Below are 17772 nucleotides of genomic sequence, written 5' to 3'. Positions count from 1 at the left end.
GGACGCGCAGGCCCAGCGGCCATGGCTCACGGGCCCAGCCGCTCCGCGGCATGTGGGATCCTCCCAGACCGGGGCACGAACCCGTATCCCCTGCATCGGCAGGCGGACTCTCAACCACTGCGCCACCAGGGAGGCCCCATATGCTATACTTTAGATTAATAAACTGAATTTAGGAAACCAGAATAAGATAGATCATGGAACTGGACCCTCAGCTTGGTGCTTCAGTTTGACCACTAGTCTCCCAGAAGGAAAAGGTCTGATCCTCAGTTTGCCACTTTTTATTTTCATTATGAATAATGTAGTTGATGCTTAACAAATGTATGTTTGTTGAGCAAATGAGTAAATGATGAAGTAAACTGTGGAGTTAGTTGCAATGCTTTTGTTTCCTGCAGATTTGATGCTGCCAAGGCTAGTGGTGCCCCCTGCTGGTCTGCCTCAGGTACAGAAGGGTGACCTCTGTGCCATTGCCTTGGTGGGGAACAGGTACTGTGCCAGTCAGCTGTGCCTATGGGGAAAAAACTTAGGGAAAACTTGGGAGGGGTGGGAATGACAACTTCACAGCATATGGATAAAGGATTAAAAGAAAAAACATATTCTTCCTGAGCAATCAGAGAGTGGGGAATGGCAGTGAGCCTGTGGGGTGTCCATACATCTGGGCCAAGTGTATTTGCTCCTCCTGCTGCTTCTTCCTTTTTAAAATTTATTTGTTTTTTTTCTCCTTTAAAAATTTTTTTCTTAGATTTACAGAAGCGTTTCAAGTATAGTACAGAGTCCTGAAATACTCCTTACCCAGCTTCCTGTAATGATAACATCTTGTATAACCACAGTACAGTTATCAACACTAAGGAATTAACATTGGTACAGTCCTTTTGACACTATTACAGACTTTATGCATATTTCCCCAGTTTTCCCACGATGTCTTTTTTTTCTTTTTTTGTGTTCAAGAATCCAGTCCAGGGTACCACATTGCATTTAGTTGTCATGTCTTCTTAGTCTCCTGTCTGTGACATTTTCTTGGTCTTTCCTGCCTTGCATGACTTCAACATTATTTTTGTCGAACATCCACATCATCATCCTCATCTTTTAATTATTTTTAATAGATTTATTGAGATACAGTTTTCATACTATAAAATTCACCTGTTTCAAATGTACGATTCAGTGATTTTTTTTAGTATATTTACAGGGTTGTTCAGCCATCACCACAGTGTCTCTTTTTTAAAATATATTAGGAAGTAATGGTATGAACAGTTGTGAAAAATCAAAACCCTCTCACCCCATAATCCTTTTCTCCTCGAAGTAACCATTATCATTCTGATGCACGTCCTTGTCAGCCTTCTTCAATGCATATATACACGTGCATATAAAATGTATGGTTTGAGGTGTGTATGTTTAAAAATACAAATAAACAAACTTTATCCCTATTACTTTTTCACTTCAGGTAGTGGGGACATGTTCCATGTCAGCAAGCACAGATAAGCTGAATCTTTTTACCCACTGTGGGGTGATGGGAAAAGTCCTCTTCCAGTGGACATTGTGGTTGCCTCTACTTCGTCTCTATCACAAACAAGATCTTCCTGATGCCTCTAGGGACACTAGTGCCAATATTTTTCTAAAGTAGATACTAGGAAGCAGAACTGTTTGGCTGAAAATCGTGCATATTTTCTGTTGCCCTATAAAAATACTGTGTCAGTTTTCCCTCCTACCTACAGGGTATATGGAGCCTGTTTCCTTACATGCTCACCGACACTGGATATGATGGGTCATTTTCATTTGTATCATCCTGAATGAAAAATGACATCTTATTATTGTACTCATTGCTTCTTTGAGAGGGAAACATGGGAGGCATGGGAGGGGTCAGTGTTTAAAGATCTTATTTTTGTTGCTCATATTCTCCCATTTTCCTTGAACCTTTGGGAACCAAGCACCTAGAAATGTTTCCTTCCTTGTTTACCTGTAGCAAAACTTGAAGTTGAAAAGAATGGTGAAATTATTGTTTTTTCCCCCCAGTATTCTATCCAAGATCGGAGAAAACTACATAAATGTGTATTTGGCCTCTGAGTTTGGCATTTAGAATGTATGTGGGAATGAATCCTAGGTGGTTTATGGAAGGGGGTGAGGGTACAAGGGAGTTTACTAAAACTACAAGACAGGTTCGAGACCGAAGTTCTTGAGCCATTGACGATTCCAAGGGTGGAAGACAAAGACCCGTCTTTTAGGAACTGGGAAAGAAGCCAAATTCAAAGATTCTGTGGCAGGAACTGACCCATGGGCACAGGAAGTGGAGCCACCGGATTAGCAAACGTTTTTTTTGAAGTTCAGGTGTTGGGAAATCTGCCCTTGAATCGTCTCCCTTGGGTCCAGGCAACGTTGCCAGGCTTGTATATTCCCCTCCTGTTAGCCAGCTGGACACCGATCCTTACAGGCAATGTGTGAGCATTGCTGAGTAACAGTGGGCTGACAGAGATTTCCCATTTGGGCTTTGGAAGTTTTTTGTAGTTATTGTAAATGTGGTTGTTTCTGATATTTTGGACACATCCAGTTCTTAGATAGATGTTATACAGAGCAAGGCCTGTTATAAAGAACCAACTCAGAAGGAACCTTTCGTTGGTACCACTGTATCTCTCTTCTCTCTTCCCTCTGGCATCCCTCAGCCTAATTTATGGCATATGAATGGCCTCCCTTCTGAATTTCCATATAGGATGGCTATGCCTTTTTTAAGATAGGCGAGATAATTTATATCTTTGAAATTAAAGAAAGGGAACTTTAAATATCCTTCTGAGTCCTGGCTGGGTTTGGTTCATAATAAGAATATAACAGTGATATCATCAATAGAGGAGTTACTTACACAGAAGGGAATATTTGGTCAAGGAATTTTTGAAAGTCATATGTGTAGGTAATTTGAATAAGATTGAGACTGCACCGAGTTTTAGCTCTGTGATACAAGTAGATGCTTCAGATTTGCAACCGTGGTGCTTTGAACACATGTGTAGAAACCTGGTCCTGACATGTGCCCTCCTGGAAGACTTTCCCTGACCCTCGTCTCTGACCTCCTCCTTCTCAGAGCCCCCATTGCCATCGGAGTTGCTGCCATGTCCACAGCCGAGATGCTGACCTCAGGTCTGAAGGGAAGGGGCTTCTCTGTGCTCCACACCTACCAGGACCACTTGTGGTGGGTTCCATGCTTTTTCTGTTTTATAGGGAGCTGGGTGGGCGGAGGGAGCACAGGGCCTGGATTGAGAAGCGAGAGTTTTGATCCCTGCTGTGTCCTTAGTCAAGTTGCTGACCCTAGACATTAATTTCCTTGCAAAATGTGGAGAAAAGATTTTTTTTTGGCCTGTTTAGAAAAGAAATTACAGAGAACTTGATTTCCTAGGTGAATTATAGAATCCTAGGGCTGGAAGAAGGCCTTAGGGATTGTCTTCTCTGCCTCTCAGTACAGTGATATTCTTTATTTTTATGGCACTGGTCGATCTGGCCTTTTCTGCCGTGTACATTTAGGCATTTTCTGACCCCATGATGAGTGCTCGGGAATTCTCACATCTGAATCCAGATCAAAGCAGAGTAGATCCTCAGGCACCAGGGTGACAACCTGATGACTTTCCTGTTGTTCAAGTTCCACATTTAGGATCTCCTCCTCATTACGGAACTTGCACTTTCTCACTGTGACGGGTGCTCTCTGGAGCTGTATGTGAGTTTATTTTCTGGTTATTTTCGTGTCATTTAACCAAAATAGTAAGTAGTGCTTTTCTCGAAAGCAGTCTACCTGGTCTTCTGGCCAAGTGTTGTGTGGCCTGTTGGTATAGATTTACCCTTACGTTTTTAGTCAGTCTTGGAGTTACTTATTTTACAAGTATTGGCCAAGCCCTGCTTTGCTGGAGGTACAGCCTCATCAGTGTGGGTTTCAGCAGGCATCTGAGGGCTGCTTACTCACGTACTCCCAGCACCTTGTTTTCTGACTGTTAGTCTGGGCAGTTAAGGTCCTGTTGTCTAAATTGTTTTATCAGTGGCTGCCTCAGTCTCCCGTCCTCCCGCCCTTTGAAAACACTTATGGTATTTACCTGATCAGAATAGCCTAAACATACGCTCTGGCCTCACTAGTAGCCATACTTAATAAGCCTTGCTGCGGCTGTTAGTAAAACTTTGTTTGACTTGCATAATCTTAGTTAACATAAAGCTTTTTGTTTTTACCGCTCTGCTATGTGGCATCCCTTTTTTTCCTGTCTTCATAAGGCTTAGTGGCATAAAGCCATTGTAATCTCTACTCTGCAGGTTAGATTGCATTCTTTTTTTTCAGTTGAGGTATAGTTGATGTACAATGTTGTGTTAGTTTCAGGTGAACAGCCAAGTGATTCTAGTGACCATTAGTATATCTAGTGATTCTAGATATAGATATATACATATATGTTCTTTCTCAGATTCTTTTCCATTAAAGGTTATTACAAGGTATTGAATATAGTTCCCTGTGCTATACAGTTGGTCCTTGTCATTTATCTATTTTAGATTGCATTCTGATTTAACACAGAAGCAGTCTTGAGCAGTCTTGAGCAGTCCAGGTGTTTGTAATTTGTTCCATACACTCAACCTTGGGTTTGTATTTCACCAACCTGGTACTACAGATGTGTTTGCAGTCTTCATTTGGTTATTTAATTCAAAATGGTTTTATTTTTAATTTATATGGAGGGAATACTTTGGAAGGGGAGCTCCACTTTAACTATGTTGTCTTTAATTTTTCTCTGTCGTGAATTTCTGTTAATAATATTATTATTCCTTGGGTTAAGGAGAAGGCAAGAATTACTCTCCCCATTTCAAAGATGAGGAAACTGAGGCATGGGACTTCTCTGGGCCCAGAATTGGAAACAGAGTTGAGAGGCACACCCAGGTTCTCTGGCCTCTCCTGGACACCCCTGCCTGTGGGTCTTACTCTCTCTGGACCCCTGCTGACCCCCTGACCGGGGCTGGAGTGTTGTGGCTGCTGCTCAGTGTTTCTGACATGAGGTTTTTGCAGGCAATCTGGAGACAAGTCCTCTCCACCATCCATTGCTCCACTGGCCCTGGATCCCCCAGATCTCAGTGAAGAGAAGGGGTCTGTCCAGGCAGACACCACCTTGCAGGGAGACATGAGGCGCCTGACCCTGGCGGGAGAGGAGGAGGAGGGGGAGGTTCAGCAGAGGTGTGGGGAGAAGTCCCCGTCGGAAGCTACAGAAGACCCCAGTGTCGGGGGCCTGAGCCCAGAGCCCACGGACAGCAAGACCCTTCCAGGTACAGCTCTGGCAGGAGCAGGGCGCTCGCCTCTCAGTGTGGGGACTGAAGCGCTGGGCTCTGCTTCCGCCCAGAGCGGCGCCACGGCTCCAGGAGGGGCGGGGAAAGGCCTTAGTTTTGATGAGGGTGGTGCCACAGCCCTTTGCCATCTTACCTGGGAGTCTTGCGCATATGTCGCGTTTCCCTGGATACCCGTCGGCTCTGCTATTTGGACTGTTCCCAGCTACACGGCCCTCTTAGTTTTCTTCTGGCTCTGACTTCTCTATCAGAGAAGCATCCGCGCCTGGCTGGGTGGGACTCTGTGGCCTGACCCCCTCTGTGGGGTCAGACCTCTGTAAAGGCTCAGTGTTCTAGAGAGTCTGGGAGCTTTGGTGCCTGGGAATGGGCTCCTTCAGAGCTGAGGGTTGAGGTACGGATGTCACCGTGCGGGGAGTTATCTTGTGCTGCGCGGGCCTTCTGCAGCCCTCAGGAAGGATGTGGTTCTTCTCCTTGCAGAGCAAATGGACGAACTGTTGCAGAGATGCTTCTTGCGTGCTTTGAAGTACCGCGTCAAAAAGGCTGACCTCCCTTTACTCACCAGCACTCTCCTGGGCAGCCACATGTTCTCCTGCTGGTATGGAAGGCATGGTGTGGGCTGGGGGCCGGGCGGTGGGTCTGTCTCCTGCTCTTTGGTGGTAGGATGGGACAAGGCTGATGGGGGAATTGTTTTAGGGACATGATGTGGAAAGAGCGAAGTGGAGGGTTGATCTAGCAAACACTGAGTTTTAAAGACTTAAGTTTTAGCCAGTGAAAGGATGTCGAGGAAATGAAGGTTAAAATGCGCAAGGCGCTTTGAGCACTGCCTGTGCTGTGGTGATTCTGGGCTCTTTTACGGATTGGGCAGCATGTCCGGCCCCGGAAGGGCCCTGGGGCAGCCTGTTTGTTCTGGAGGCTTCAGTCCCCTCACCTTTCTGAAGAGTAGGTGGGCCAGATTAGGTTGTGTCAGCAGGAAGAATCGGTGTGAACCCCCCCACCCGACCCGCACACACAGCCACCAGCAGAGGGAGTGTTACATGTGGGTTGAACCTGGACTTTGAAGACTGAGCCATCTGGGCTCAAAAGCCAGCTCCCCAGGGTGTTGGAGCAAAGGTGTATTTGAGCCCATTACCAGGCTTCTCTGAGCCCTGATTTCTAACACTTGTAAGATTGCTGTCAAGATCGAATAACCTGACATTTAATAAGCACCCGGTAAATATTATCATGTCAGGAGATTTGCTTATTGATTTTCACCTCAAGTCTGAACTTCTTTCTTTTTGAGAATTTTGCTCTGTTTTTTAAACAAGGGGTTTTAATGTAATTCTCTTCCTCTACGTGTGAGCTTCTTTAAGGCATTCTATACACATGTGGGGTCTGGAGTGCGCGGCAGATCTAGTTTTCAGTCTCATCTATAACTACGGCCATGTCCCAAATTAAGCCTCTGGAACAGATGCCGAGGGAGACTAGAAGTGAATGTTCAGGATATACTTTCTGGTATATCGTCTACCTTGAGAGAAAAGGATTTAAACCCACAGAATAATACACAGGTTGGTGAACACCTGACAATAATAACAAAAGATGCACTGACTTATAAAAAGTCTTTTACTATGTATCCCAGGATGGCCAATACAAGCTGGTTAGGTAATTAGCCCTTCAAGAGTTCTTTTACAGTCATATAAAAATGCTTTGCCTTGTTAAAAAAAGATATCTAGTCTACCAAAAACATATCCATTAATGGGCTTGGTGTTGTTTCTTTTTTTCCATTTTCAGGTTTGCAAGATAATTAAAAATACCTACATTTCATCTCTGAGCACACCAGCTGTCCATTAGCTAATCAGTTTTGGCAATACAGTGCACAGAGGTATACCACCACTGGTTTCTGACATTAAGTTAGCTTTAAGCTTATTGGCTATTCGTACAATTGGAGGCAGCTTGCAACCCAGGCCCTGGAAAGCATTTGCAGGGTTTACTACCCTTTTGCCTGACACCTTTTCAATGGTGAGAGGTCTGGGCACAGACTTGCTAATCCAAGGGTGTCTTAGTGCTTGAGCTGGGGTCAGGCGGGCAGAGGGGTCCCAGGTAAGACACCTTTTCAAAAAGTCTATGAAGAGGTAATCATCACACCCCTTCAGTGCTGTCCGCCAGTCTTTGCTGCCTGGGGGACCCCGCTTCTTAACCCTCCGTGAACGACCGCCCACAAACACAACCCTCCCATCTGCCCGACTGGTCACAAAACAGTAGCGAGGTAGACCTCTGGAGTTAATAAAGTACTTGGCACGTTTGGATTGCTCCAGGAGTTTTGGTGGTGGCATCCCTAGAAGCTCCATCATACAGGCCAGCTGGTCTCCTTCATCCTCTCCAGGGAAGAGAGGATGTCCTGTTAAAAGTTCTGCAAGGATGCAGCCAAAACTCCACATGTCAATGGACGTGCTGTAGCGGCTTCCTAAGATGATCTCTGGAGCTCTGTAGAACCGAGACTGGATATAGGTGTAAAGCTTCCGGTACTCAAAACAGCTGGACCCAAAGTCAATGACCTTAGTCGCACTGTGCCCATCGTGTTTCAGGAGAATGTTTTCTGGCTTCAGGTCACAGTGAATGATCTTGTTTCTGTGGAGAGCATCCAAGGATTGCAAGATGGATTGAGCAAACTTGCGAACCAACTGGATACTAAAACCCTGGAACTTGTTTTTTTTCATGAGCTCATAAAGGTCTACGCTCAGTAACTCAAAGGCCATGCAAACATGGTTCCGGAACGTGAAACTTTCCAGCATATGAATAACGTTCATGCTACCGGTTTTATCCTGCTTTTTAAGATGCTCCAAAATCCGGATCTCCTCGGCTGCTTGGCGATGGAGGTGCTTTTCATTGCGTACCATCTTCAGGGCCACGTACTGTCGAAGTTTGTGATCATAGACCCGGGCTACCTGCCCAAAACTGCCCTTGCCAATAATTTTCAGCACCTCATATCGATAAGCTAGATGGTCTCGAGGCACGTGAATGTAGGCCCCATCTGCATCATCATAACCCCCATTATTGGGACCACCGATAACTCCATGTCTTTTTTTGGCATTTGGACCCACAAAGTAGATTTCTGGATAATTGATGATTTCCAGCTTCTCGTAAGCAGTGAGGTGGTGTTTATACTGCTTCAGTGCTTGTTCTGGAGTCAGAGGCAACACTTTGGATGCTTTGGATGAACTGCTGGATTTTACTGTATTCAAACGATCTGAACTTTTACCCTGAGAAACTGTAGGAGAGCATTTTTCAGAGTCGTTGATGCCATCTGACTGAAAAGTATCAGATCTTCTGTTGCCAGATTCTTGAAATAGTTGTTCTACCTTCATCTCACCTCCATTCAGGAAGCACTGAGTAGGATCTCTTGTTAAATGCTCAGTGGTGATCTACGGCAAAGAGAAGTGAATCTATGTTAAAGTCACTAAAAACGGTGGAAGAACGAAAGAATCGTCCCCCTGACTGAACAAAACAACAAAACATGCCAGTTGTGTAGTTAAAAGGCCCAAAAGTGAGATAAGAAAAGCAGGAGTCTCTAGAAACTCGTGTTATGTTAATCCTTAGGTTCCCTGACTGCTGTGGCCACCCCAGCCCCACTACATAGGCCTCCCTTTGTTCAAAACAAGACGGTCATCTTACCATACCCGAAACATGCTAGATTCCTTCTAACTGGTATGTCTTCCTACCGAGAATCTTTTCACCCTATCCACTCAAATCCTACGCTCTTTCAAAGCCCAATGCTAGTCCTCCCTCTTCCACTTAGAACTACTCCAAGCCCATACTAACTATGGCTCCACTCACATCTTAGCTGCAGCTTTTCGAGTCTGCCACGTAATCTGGCCCTTGTTATATATATACTGTCCTATATTGTTCACAAACTGTTTCAAGTATCTTCCCAAATCTTAAGGGCATGTACCAGGAGCAAATGAATACATATTAAAGTGTTCTGTAAATGATAAAGGGACAGAGGCAGGATGTGATCCCCAGGTCTTCTGAATCTTGGTCCAGAACATTAACATAACCTGGTACCAGCTTCTCCTAGTGCCTGTACTATTCTCCAGTAGGGCTGAATGTTGACCTTGGCCTGGAATCAACCAAGGCCTCATCATCTACTCCTGGGTCCCCAAATAAATGATCGCATCTTTCTATCTCAGTTCATTGAATCACAAAATTTCTAATCCAGAGAGAACTCTTGAGATCACCAAGGCCAATTCCTTAAGTATCTGATGAATAGCAGTGAGAATCTAAGGCCCCAGGGTGCTTCTTGTAAAACTCTCCTAAAGACAAAGAGTCTCCTTTCTCTGTCCTTCCCTTGCTCATAGACACATACACTAGTCTCCCTCAGCAAACGCCTACGTGACAAAGGCATACAACTCTTTTTACTTGATTTGGCATCACCTTTTCCTGCAAGGAACTCTACTTATTAAAGAAGAAAGAAAGAAGAAGAAAACTCTACTTATTAAATACCTCTGAAATGAAATAAGATTCTTTGAAACTCGGTGGAGGGAAAGACAATGAAAAAGCCAGACGCTAAAAAAAATACTAAGAAAAATATAAGAATGTGCTAGAAGGAAAGAAGAAAAAAAGTGCTAAATCTGTTGTTTAAAAAAAAAAGTCTGGGATACTTCAAAGAACAACTGTTTTTCTTAACAGACCCTGAAGAACTTTACCCCCGATCTGTATGATTGAGAGCCTCTATGATCAGGGGTAGATAATTCCAGAGAAGCTCTGAGCTATCTTTATGATCTCTTAAAATATAACGCAAATTATAAGGTAATGATCCAAAGTGGCCAACCATTTAAAAAAGAGAATTTTAATATAACCTAAGCAAACAACACCTGACCCATCACCTGTATAAATAAAAATATAAAAGATGTAAATATAAAAAACAAAAAAGGGATGAAAAAAAATTAAGTGTTGGCATACTTTAGACAGCCCCTACTTTAGTTATAAGAGCACGACATTAGTTCCTGCCTGCTTCTTTTAGGTCATTTAATCAATTTAAACATTTATATAGTACTACAGTTACAAAAATGAGGCACTGCACCATCTTACATAAAAGCAAAGCAGCCAGTACAACGGTAGCCATACTTTGGCATTGAGTTTCTAAATAAAGAGGCAAGATACGGACCAGGAGAGATCTCTGATACCAAAATAGAGAACTATCACTAGTCAAGAAAATAAAACAGGCTGGCAGACAGAACCTAAATACCTTGCTAAGATGTAAATATAATGCAACATTTTGTTTATCAGCAATTAAGTCAAATAACCATTCCTGTTTTTAGGGATGGAAAAAAAAAGGTCTCATCCATCCATCTAACATTCACATGAGCACTAATTGTTCACAATTATAAAAGTGCCAAAAAACAGGTTACCTCAAGGCACTACAATCTATTAGGAGATAGGTTTGGCTGAACTAGGGAATTATAATTATTTGGTTTTAGGTAGATTTACATAACAAAACCAAATATTTGCATGCATCTAAACCAGTTTTCCTTAAATTTTTACTACCTAACCTAAATGCATCTAAATATTTACTGCTAAAATCTTGGGGACACATTCTGAAGAAATGTGAAGTCAGAAGGCCTAGGTTGGGGTCCTGGCTACACTGCTCAAAAACTGTAGGTCCCAGGGTAGGCTTAACCTTTAGCCCAGTTTCTTAGCCTCAATTTCTTTATCTTTAAAATGTGGATAATAATACCTCCTTGCAGGATGTTGCGTGAATCAAATTATAATTAGTAATATATGTGAAAGACCCTCAGAAACTATAAAACATGTTAAAAACACTGGTAACAATTAGGCAAAATTCTCAATATATTGTTTAAACTCCAATACACCCTCCCTTTCCCCTTTCAGCTTATCTTTTCTCTCTGTGGTGCCTTCCTCTGCAGTTCCAGACTCCCTCCACCAGACATCTGGCATCAACTATGCCTTCTGCTCCGTGAAGGCCTGCACAATCAGCCTTCCCTTAGGATGCATGGAAACACCTCACCCACTTTCTCCCCCACATAAAACCTCCTTTCAACTTGCCATGCAATTTAATGGGTTATCTCTCCAGACATATTTGACCTTTAAAAAGATCAATGCCTTAACCCAAGGGAATGACTCTCTAGGACCCGCGGTCATCAATGACAAGCTGGTAGGAAAGGTATTTGTGGTCCAGGGTCCACCCCTGGGCATTTCACCTACTCTACCTACATGTAAGGCTGTGCTGGCTCTGGAGGTATTCATTTCTGTTTGTGGTAAAGAGAGGGTCTCAGGTACAGACTGTTAATAAGAACAGAAATTTAACTTCCACAGAACTATTACAATAAGATTAAGGATGTCATTTGGATTTCCTGACTCATGGTTTTTCCTTAAAGTGAGCCTAAATCTCTCTCTCTGCAAATTAAGTCTTATTTTGCCCTCTGGAACTACACAGGAGTGTCCAAATTTCCATGTTAAAGCCCTTCAGATACCTAAAAGGGGCTGTCCTGCCTTCACCATTTTTTCTCGAGGCTCATCATCCCCATCACATCCTCCACCTCACACAGCCTGGGTCAGGCTGCCTTACTATATCCTATTCACGTTCTCAGCACGTTATGGGCTGCACGTTATATCTCTCTGCAAGTGTGGCTTCCAGAACAGAACAAGACACTTCAGGTCTAGTCCCCTGTGGACTGTCAAGGTTTGAACCTCCAATGAATCTGAAGAATTCCAGAAAGAAATTTTTCCACACAGGGAGGGGTTCTCGCCTTAGCTTTCTTTCCTTTCCTGTAATAACTCAAATACTGGTCTGAATCAATTATGTATCAAGTCTGCTGTGCTATAAATAAAATCTTCCTTCCGTTGTTCTACGAGAATCTACAATTTTCACACATGTTAAAGTAGTTACAAAACACTATATATTTCTAGTCTAGGGTTATAATCACAAGAACTGACCAATGTCTGCTATCGACTTCAAATATTTTAACTATGTAATTATATCCAGAGAGACAAATAATGCCAGATTAATCATGTTTCATTTAAGAATGCTTCATGTACATTGTTAATTTGGAGCGCTCTTTTTTTTTTTTTTAACACCCCTGTATTGGAGTATAATTGCTTTACAATGGTGTGTTAGTTTCTGCTTTATAACAAAGCGAATCAGCCATACATATACATATGTCCCCATATCTCCTCCCTCTTGCGTCTCCCATCCTCCCTATCCCACCCCTCTAGGTGGTCACAAAGCACCGAGCTGATCAATTTGGAGCACTCTTGACATTTCAAATAGAATCTTCAACTGCGTTAATCAAGTCTTAAAGATCTTGTTGAGAAATTCAGAAAAGGAATATCCTTCTCGTCCAGATATAAAACACCACCCCTCCCTCGTTCTCGACCCTAAATCTCTGCAACACAAAGCTAACCCAATAAAAGCCTATGAGCAGATGATTTATAGTTTCCAACAAGAATGTAAGGGCATCTTGGATAAACAATGAAGCCAAAGCACTTTGTGAAATGAGCAATAGCGTCTCGCAATGGAGTCATGGCATAATGAACTATAAGTGTTACTAAGAGGTCAAAAGCACTTTTTTCAGCAAAATTTGCAAAGACACCATTGTTTTAGAATCTAAAATCTTGTGTTTTGCAAGCTGTGTTACTCTGAATACCACACAGTAAAAAAATTCATTTTGATCCTGAAACATACAATTTAATTGCCCTACTATATGGTGATCAGCACTGGCCAAATCTGAAGTAAAGTTAAAATGGACTTTAAGTCACATGATGACGGACTGTAAAAGTTTCCCAGAGAGATGTGCTAATTGTCAGCAAGTAACCACGAAATCTGATAGTCAACACACGAGTATATAGGTGGTTCTGGAGCTCTTAGAGGTTTTTACATATTAAAAACAATAAGCTTGTGGAGAATGGAAACTTACTGCACTTTGGAAAGGAGATTAAAAATAGGGTGACCAGCCTTCCAAATATATGTAGCCCGTATCTTGTAATATTATTAGCCTTGAAAGTAGTGAAGGGGTTGATTTTTAATGGCAAAAGCTGACAAAGCGTTGGGAAGGACTATGAAAAATGCAAGCAGTGCTTTACATAGAAATAATTTTAGGTCTTAAACAGAAATAGGAGGGAGAATTATTGATAAATTAGTCTACTCAATTATTCAGTTTGTTCGTTGATGATATATGCAGCAAATTTTAAAGTCACAGGATAGATTCTCCCTGTCATGGAACTTGTCCGAAACCCTGCTCTCCCTACCTCTCTATGAGTGCCAAGGGAATGGGAATTAATTTATTCTCTTAAACATAAAACGGTGTCAAAAGCTAAATGTCTGCAAGCTCCAAAATGATTAAATGCATCGAAACCAAAATGTATTGCTCAAGTTTCATTTATGATCTATAAAATGGTTCTCTTAAGCATACTAAGAAGCTAGGACTGCATTTCTACCGTGCAGGAAAAATCTGCAGATCTGTAAGTTCAGAGGTATTTTCTGTTTCTTGTTCTTGTTAAAATGAGCCATCATAATATACTGCACATATCATTCTATCAAAAAAAAATAACCACTATCTAGGGCTTCCCTGGTGGCGCAGTGGTTGAGAGTCCGCCTGCCGATGCAGGGGACACGGGTTCGTGTCCCGGTCCGGGAAGATCCCACGTGCCGCGGAGTGGCTGGGCCCGTCAGCCATGGCCGCTGAGCCTGCGCGTCCGGAGCCTGTGCTCCGCAACGGGAGAGGCCACAACAGTGAGAGGCCCGCGTACCGCAAAAAAACAAACAAACAAACACTATCTAGATAAAAGTAGCATGTCGTTTTATCCCCTATTTACCCCAGTGATTGAAAGGAATAGGTGGGCTCCAAATCAAAATCGTTCTGAAAAGCTGAACTTGGACCACAGAAATTATTATTTCAAAGTCAAGAGAAACCAAAAGTGAATAAAAAAGAGCCTGGGTTACCAGTGACATGTAACTGTACCTTGACCATTTAAAGTAACACTTCCTCCTTTCCAGGCCCATTAGAGCTCAAAGAATTACTTCATTTACTTACATTTAGTCTTCTGGGTAGAGGTGGTTCAGAAGGATTGCAGAGTGCATTTGAACAGGGTGAGCCTTTGGCTTCATCTATTAGGACAGTATCATAGACAAAATCATCCAATCTAGTTGAAAGGATTACAGATAAAATCTGTCAGTAACTGAAGTATATAAATTTGTATTTCCAAAACACCCTTTAACTGCTTCATATCTGCTACAAAGAAGAATTAATACAAACAAATGTCCACACTGCATTTTGGCACTGAATACACACCACAGGGGTATTTGGCAGAGGAAGGGAGGAAACCCAACTTTTCCTCCTTTTTTTTATTTTTAAAGAAAGGACAGCATTTCTAGGTTTATAGTTTGAACTTGTTAAAATAAGTCTTACTTTCTGAATGTTGTTAACAATAGGGACCATCAAAAGAATCTCATTTAACTTACTACTTGAAAACGAAGGCTAGTTGAAATCTGAAGCCTAAAAGCTAACCAGAACAAACAAACAAGACAGAGAACTGTATTTTCAAGTCGGAGACTTGGATTCTAATCTCAGCTCTACCACTGGCTACTCTACCTTCCTCTCTGAGCCGTTGGCCACATGTTGTAAAGGGAAGAATAGTTCCAGTCTATGCACTTCTGGGTCTCACAAGCAAGAAATAAAAGGCCTTCTTAGGGCTTTCTCTATATTTATTTATTTATTTTCCTACTTAACATCTATCTAACTTGTAGAAAACTACAGTGAATTCTACAGCAAATACTATAGGGATTCTCTAAATTACAAAACGTACTGGATTTCACATCTTTACCCACTTAATTTTCGGGTGGATGGTGGAAGCTAAATGCCAAATGATAATTTCTCTGCTCTTTAACACTGTGCCTCCCTCCACCGCTGTAAGGGAACACAAAAGACGGAGAGGATTTATTTAATCCACAGGATGGATCTGAATAATGTATTTCATCTGCCACCAAGAACATGGATTTCCCAGTAACACACATCAGCATTTCATTGTATCATTTTTACATGATATACTATGAATACAATGATAATGAGCCAGCTGCAAGGGAAGAATTTTTTTTAATCTTTAAAACTATGCTGGAATATTTTAGTGGCTTATAAAAACTGTTTTGTAAAATTCTAGAGTTTTCTTAATCGATGTGTTATAGGAGTACAAAGAGAAAAAAAAAACAAAAACAAACACCAAACAGAAAACCCACTACAAATTATTTTTGGAATGTTCTCTTTTTAAAAAACATGCTTACATTCTGATAAAATTATACCTTTAACGGAAACTGCTTCATTGACAAGAACCAAAAATTCTGGATGTGACTGATTCTTTGCCAACAGCACGAATAAAACAAACAAAATGGGACAGACGTCCACATTTACAAAGAAAAAGACAGACTGAAGACCTACAAGATTTCCTATAAATAGCCAAAGGAAATTACCCAAAGGTAGTCTCCATGCAAATGAAGTGGGCAGGTGGTCCCTACTCTCCATCAAGGTGTAAAATCCTATGAAAGGTGGAGAATCTCTCAAAACACGATCCACAAAAAGTCCTACTCGGCAGAGCCCCTCACCTACACCCCTCACGGCAAAGCCCTTGGTTATCTGCTCTGAGCAACAGGGCTTATTTGAAAAGGGATTGCTCCCTGTCTCCCCCAGTTTGCTAAAAAGCCCCACCAAAAAAATCCCAGCTTCTCAGAGTTCCTACCATATACCCCCGATGTAGGACTTGAGAAATAATCCCCAGGGTGGGAATTCTTCTTTGCCTAACTCCTTTCTAGCCCACTCCCGCGCTGGGCTGGGGGCAGGGGAGCTGATGGAGAGGAAGAGGGTGGGCCAGTCCCGGAGAGGGAGTCAGACCCCTTCCCTCGTCCTTACTGCTTGGGGGCTCGCTCAACCTCCAGCGCAGTCCATCCACGCCCCCCGACCTCGCCTGCCAGCTGCAGCGGCTCCTTCGGGAGCCCCAGCGCGTTATCCCCCGGCGCCGTTACCTCCGCGGCTGGGGCGGCAGTCCGTCTCCTGGCGGCCCCGCATCTTTCCGCCCGGACCCGCGAGCTGTGCCTCCCATCCGTTAGCTCCGGACCCCCCGGAGGGAGGGGCGGCGTTTGGACGGTCAGGCGAGCAGCGTCCACCTGAGCTGGGGCGGCTGCCTCCCGGGCCGCGACGTTTCCTCGGTACCTCTCTTCCACACAGTGCAGCTCCCAGCGCGTCCGCTCGGGACTGGCTGGGGTCGACAACTGCCAGAGGAGCAGCAGGGGCGGGAAGGGGAGTGGTGTGGTCGCCTAGCAACCGCGGTACGCCCCTTGAAACGCCTCGGCGCAACAATGTGGCCACGCACAGGGGCGGGGCCGAGGCCACTCCCCACTGAGCGGCGCGTGTCTCGGAAGCTCTCGCTGGCCCCGGAAGGTGGGAGGCGGGAGGCTGGGAACCCGCCGCCTGAGGTTTTCTGGTCGCTGGCCGAGGCCTGAGGGCCGCGGCTGGGGAGGTAGAAGGGCCCTGACGGGGGTTTGTGAAATAGCAGCCCCCGATTTCTGCCTCAGAAGTGGCAGCCGGCACCTCACGGTCAGCTAGCTATCTCTTAGCAAGTTGCAGCCTAGAGTTCTAAAACCTCCCTTGAATATGAATAAAATAAGAACGAAAGACATGGGTAATTTCTCAGACTTCTCCACTGAGGGGCGTCCCTCCGGAGGGTAATGAGTTAACAAAGGAAACCAATAATAATAAACCCATTTTGTGACACCACCGGCGCCACGAATCTTTTCATTTAGCCTCGGTAACCATACTAGATGACATCCCTCTTTTATATAGATTTAACTAGGATCCGGAATTTAAGCTGAGGTATGTCTGACTCCCCTGCAATGGGATGCCACGGATGGTAGGGCTCAGAGCCATTTTAAGGATGAGGAAAGTGAGGCCAGAGGAGATCTGTGGTTGGCAAAGCGTGAACTAAATGTCTCCAAATTCCCAGCCTTCGTCCTGCTGCACCAGACCCCCTGGAAAGAAGGCTCTTCCTGTCTTCTTCCTTGGAATGGGTGGGGGTTTTCCCTTTACTTTTCTGAAAAGTTAAGATGCCTCGGCAACACCAAGGGTAAGCGGATTTGGATAGTTGGAACGAAAGTGAAAGGGAAGGAGGTTAAAACAGAAGAACACAAGTGTTGTTTTCTTGAGCGTAACAGCCAGTCGGATTATCTAAACCTACAAAACACGAGGCAGGCTGTCTGACCCTTGAGGAGAGAACTAAACGTTATGGAAATGCCGAACACGGGCGCCACCTGGTGGGGCTTGGGGACTCACTGCCCCAAGCCTGCAGAGCATAGTCCAGAAACCTGAACATTTGCATCCAAGGCTCATTTCCGTGAGACTCAAAGTCAGAGTCCCTGTTCTCATGTCTTTAGTAAAAATGCCCTTAAAATCCAAAGGCTCTTCACTTTATAAATTACTAATGTGTCCGTTTGGGGAACTTTACAATCAATGTTTTCTT

General features: G+C 43.7%; 2 protein-coding genes across 2 annotated transcripts; one reads left to right on the top strand and one right to left on the bottom strand.

Moving 5' to 3' along the window:
- The first annotated feature begins 193 nt into the window (after nt 1-193).
- On the top strand, nt 194-7180 carry LOC308612062 (eukaryotic translation initiation factor 2D-like). Its single transcript, XM_081224292.1, has 5 exons — nt 194-483; nt 3062-3169; nt 5006-5259; nt 5755-5872; nt 7045-7180. Exons 1-5 carry the CDS (start codon nt 374-376, stop codon nt 7055-7057), a joined length of 603 nt encoding a protein of 200 aa, XP_081080418.1. The 5' UTR covers nt 194-373; the 3' UTR covers nt 7058-7180.
- Nucleotides 7101-16626, bottom strand: LOC308612063 (dual specificity tyrosine-phosphorylation-regulated kinase 3-like; the record flags this gene model as incomplete). Its single annotated transcript, XM_081224293.1, has 3 exons — nt 16283-16626; nt 14304-14412; nt 7101-8675 (listed from the first exon to the last, which is right to left on the bottom strand). Exons 1-3 carry the CDS (start codon nt 16357-16359, stop codon nt 7101-7103), a joined length of 1761 nt encoding a protein of 586 aa, XP_081080419.1. The 5' UTR covers nt 16360-16626.
- Between the last annotated feature and the right edge of the window lie 1146 nt (nt 16627-17772).

Source organism: Mesoplodon bidens (genome assembly GCF_964165515.1).
Source record: "Mesoplodon bidens genome assembly, chromosome: 2".
Taxonomy (NCBI): Eukaryota; Metazoa; Chordata; class Mammalia; order Artiodactyla; family Ziphiidae; genus Mesoplodon; species Mesoplodon bidens.
This window is presented reverse-complemented; position numbering and strand designations above follow the sequence as displayed.

Coding starts and splice junctions, on each gene's coding strand:
- LOC308612062 (XM_081224292.1), top strand. CDS start 374: ATGCTTTTGTTTCCTGCAGATTTGATGCTGCCAAGGCTAGTGGTGCCC. Junction 3,170..5,005: donor ACCTACCAGGACCACTTGTG/GTGGGTTCCATG, acceptor AGGTTTTTGCAG/GCAATCTGGAGACAAGTCCT. Junction 5,260..5,754: donor GGACAGCAAGACCCTTCCAG/GTACAGCTCTGG, acceptor TTCTCCTTGCAG/AGCAAATGGACGAACTGTTG.